The sequence below is a fragment of the Perkinsus marinus genome (assembly GCF_000006405.1).
Source record: "Perkinsus marinus ATCC 50983 genomic scaffold scf_1104296951020, whole genome shotgun sequence".
In the NCBI taxonomy this organism is placed as follows: Eukaryota; Perkinsozoa; order Perkinsida; family Perkinsidae; genus Perkinsus; species Perkinsus marinus.
In genome coordinates, this window is record NW_003209454.1 from 129,204 (window position 1) to 131,968 (window position 2,765).

General features: G+C 51.5%; 2 protein-coding genes across 2 annotated transcripts; both read left to right on the forward strand.

Annotated features, from left to right (window-relative positions):
* Positions 1-1,742: 1,742 nt before the first annotated feature.
* Positions 1,743-2,000, forward strand: Pmar_PMAR022152 (hypothetical protein; the record flags this gene model as incomplete). Its single annotated transcript, XM_002777874.1, has 1 exon — positions 1,743-2,000. The coding sequence occupies one exon, from the start codon at positions 1,743-1,745 to the stop codon at positions 1,998-2,000; it is 258 nt and encodes an 85-aa protein (XP_002777920.1).
* Positions 2,001-2,165: 165 nt separating this feature from the next.
* On the forward strand, positions 2,166-2,435 carry Pmar_PMAR022153 (hypothetical protein; the record flags this gene model as incomplete). Its single annotated transcript, XM_002777875.1, has 1 exon — positions 2,166-2,435. The coding sequence occupies one exon, from the start codon at positions 2,166-2,168 to the stop codon at positions 2,433-2,435; it is 270 nt and encodes an 89-aa protein (XP_002777921.1).
* Positions 2,436-2,765: the final 330 nt, after the last annotated feature.

Consider the following 2,765-nt stretch of genomic DNA (forward strand, 5'->3'; position numbering starts at 1 on the left):
ACGATAGACCCAGGAGCGGGACGCACACACTTATGTTTACTGAAGGGTAGAAGAGCGAGGCGAGATTGCATACCAACTAATAAGGTGGCGGAGTGGGTTAAGCGGATGAGAGCCGCCCAGCTATCACCCAGGAGGCCGAAGTATACCTTACCTTGTGGCTCGAAGGGGAGACAATCACTGCTGGACCTCACATGGTCTCAGTGTTGTACTCAGAGCAGGTAGAGGATAAGGTCGGTCTGCTAATAGGCAGGGATATTGGCAGCAGAGTAGGATTGCAGTTGGACCTAGCAACGGGAACGGTGTCTCGATCGAAAAGAACCATCAGCATAGATAAAGGAAAAGTGGTGGATGATTGTGCAGCACATGCCATTGATGTGGTGAGGTACGTGCAGGACAATGTGATAAGATATCTTGGTACTCCGGGAGAAGGACAAGTAGGAACTCAACCATCACCTCAAGGAGAGGGTAAGATTATTTTTCCAATGCTTCCACCACAGGAACGGGAAGTCGCCAGAGTTGCTGTGTCGACGTTTGTGGGAAAAGGGGACCTGGAGGTTGAGGGCCTTCGAGAATATAGTGTCTTGCAGGAAGTTGAGAGAAGACAGCCGAGCAGACTGCGAAGGGCAGGAAGCGGTGGTGTATATAGATCTCCCGAAAAGAGACGATAAGGCGATGAAGGAACTTCGTGGACCCAGATACGAGAGGGCTGCGTACGAGAAGCTCTCGGAGGCTCATCAACGGGTGTACTAGGATCTGCTTCAAAAGTTTGTAGCGAGAGGGCGGTGGATAAGGAGATCGGAGCTGAAAAGCGAAGAGCACTCTCGAGAGAGAAAATGCTTGCCAGACTCTCCCCTCTATGTCACACAGCTAGCAAAGAAACCACGACTTGTCTTGGATCGTACAGCAGTCAGTGCGAGTTTGGGAGGCGTATCATCGTTACTGCAGGCAACGTCGGATATACTCATTGTGGTGCGACTCAACGGTGCGGATATGATTGTTGCAGATCTCCAAAAGGCTTATTATAGATGCAGGCTCTTAGCGCACTGGGTGTTGCTTGCTATCGTGATAGAGGAGTTTGTGTCGGATAGAGTGGCCTTGAGGCTGCATTTCGGAGCTGGTTGTCTCCAGGGGGCAGTGAGGGAGATAGTTGCAAGATGATACTCGTTGTGGTGGCTGTGCAAGAGACGAAAAACCGGATATGCTAGGAACGCGTGGAGGGGTGTATAGCGGGCCGAAGGCTCGCGATTTCCCAAGTTCCAACCAGCTTATTTATTATGACATACGTTGGGCCCGGAAGTGACATACGTTGGGCCCGATGGGCCAACATTCAATCTGCTAAGCTGTCAGAAAAGTTGAAAAGGAATCCTGAGACCTATGGTCAGTGTTGTAAGCAGCTTGATATGCTGGTGCAGCGGGGCTACTCTCGAGAAGCTTCGGAAAAGATAAATCACGCATACGGTCTCGTCGTCGTACGAAAAGCCACATTTTCAACAACCTTTACGATTAGTTCTGGACGGCTCCATCTTGCGGGGCTATGTGTATCTCGGTGTTATATATGATCCATCGGTGGTGTCACCATTGTTAATTATCCGTCGCTATGCGTACTTCACGATAGCTGACTTGGAGAGGGTCTTACTCCATGGCTATTGTCAGCTCTAACTATGGAGTGGGGGGGCAGGTGGTATATGTTACTTTGGGCCGTCATGAGCCTTCGTGCTTCTCCGTCTACGTTGCAGACCTCCATGCGGGTCACCATCCAAGAGTTCGACAATGAAGTTGTGCCTGAGCTCGATATCGGCCCCCACTGTGGCCGATCGTTCATGGATGACATAGCTCAGGGTGCAGAGACCAGCTGCCATAGGGATATGTTGGCAGACGGAGTTCATCGAGTGGTTGGCAGAAAAAGCTTCTCCGAGTTTGAATCAAAGCGCTTGCGTAACAGAGTTAATGGTACCGACTCCTCAGAGGACAAAACTGCCACCCTCTTTGGTGTTCAGTAAGATCCGAAAGAAGATTGTCTTGAATCGTTCCTGCTCCTCCCTTGGAGGGCAAAGCCTCGAGGAGATGCACGCTCTATAACGTTGCGATCCTATATATCATGGCTAAACTCTCACTTCGACCCCTTGGGTCTATACCTAGAGGATGCCAGGGCTTGCAGATTGTTGATGCGTGCGGCTGTGCGTGCTGGGAAGACCATGAACGACCCTCTCTACGTGCAGGGGGACACGCTGGTGGTTGCCTGCTATGCAGCTCTTGTAGGCTATTCTTGCACCGTTACGGACATCGAGGGCACGCGATTGTACGCACGGGGTGGTCTCTACGATGTTGGACATGAGAGCTGGCCCATACCGAGGCTGGAGCTCTACGCGCTGGTTGAGCGTGGAGCTCGCGAGATTACTGATGAGGACCCCTTCGGAGGACCCCAAGGTCAATAAAATTATCCTGCGGAGTGATAGTTCCATTAATGTGCAGCATGTATCTTCAACCTCGCGAAGGCCGCTAATATCGATGGCGACGCCATTGATGACCGCTTTGTTGATCCTTAGCCTGCGCGTAAGCTCCCGCAGTCTCTCCACAGCCCAGCTGTAATGATCCTCGGCAGTCTGCGGACCGCCCGGAGAGCTGCTGGGCGGGATGCTATGGGAGGCAGATGCTGATGCTTCTTTGCTTCTGTGCGGCATTTGCACCTGCGTATCTATTTGTCTTGAATACGTGCAATGTAACTACTCTCTCTATTTGTCCTGTCCCACCGAGATCGTTTGAGT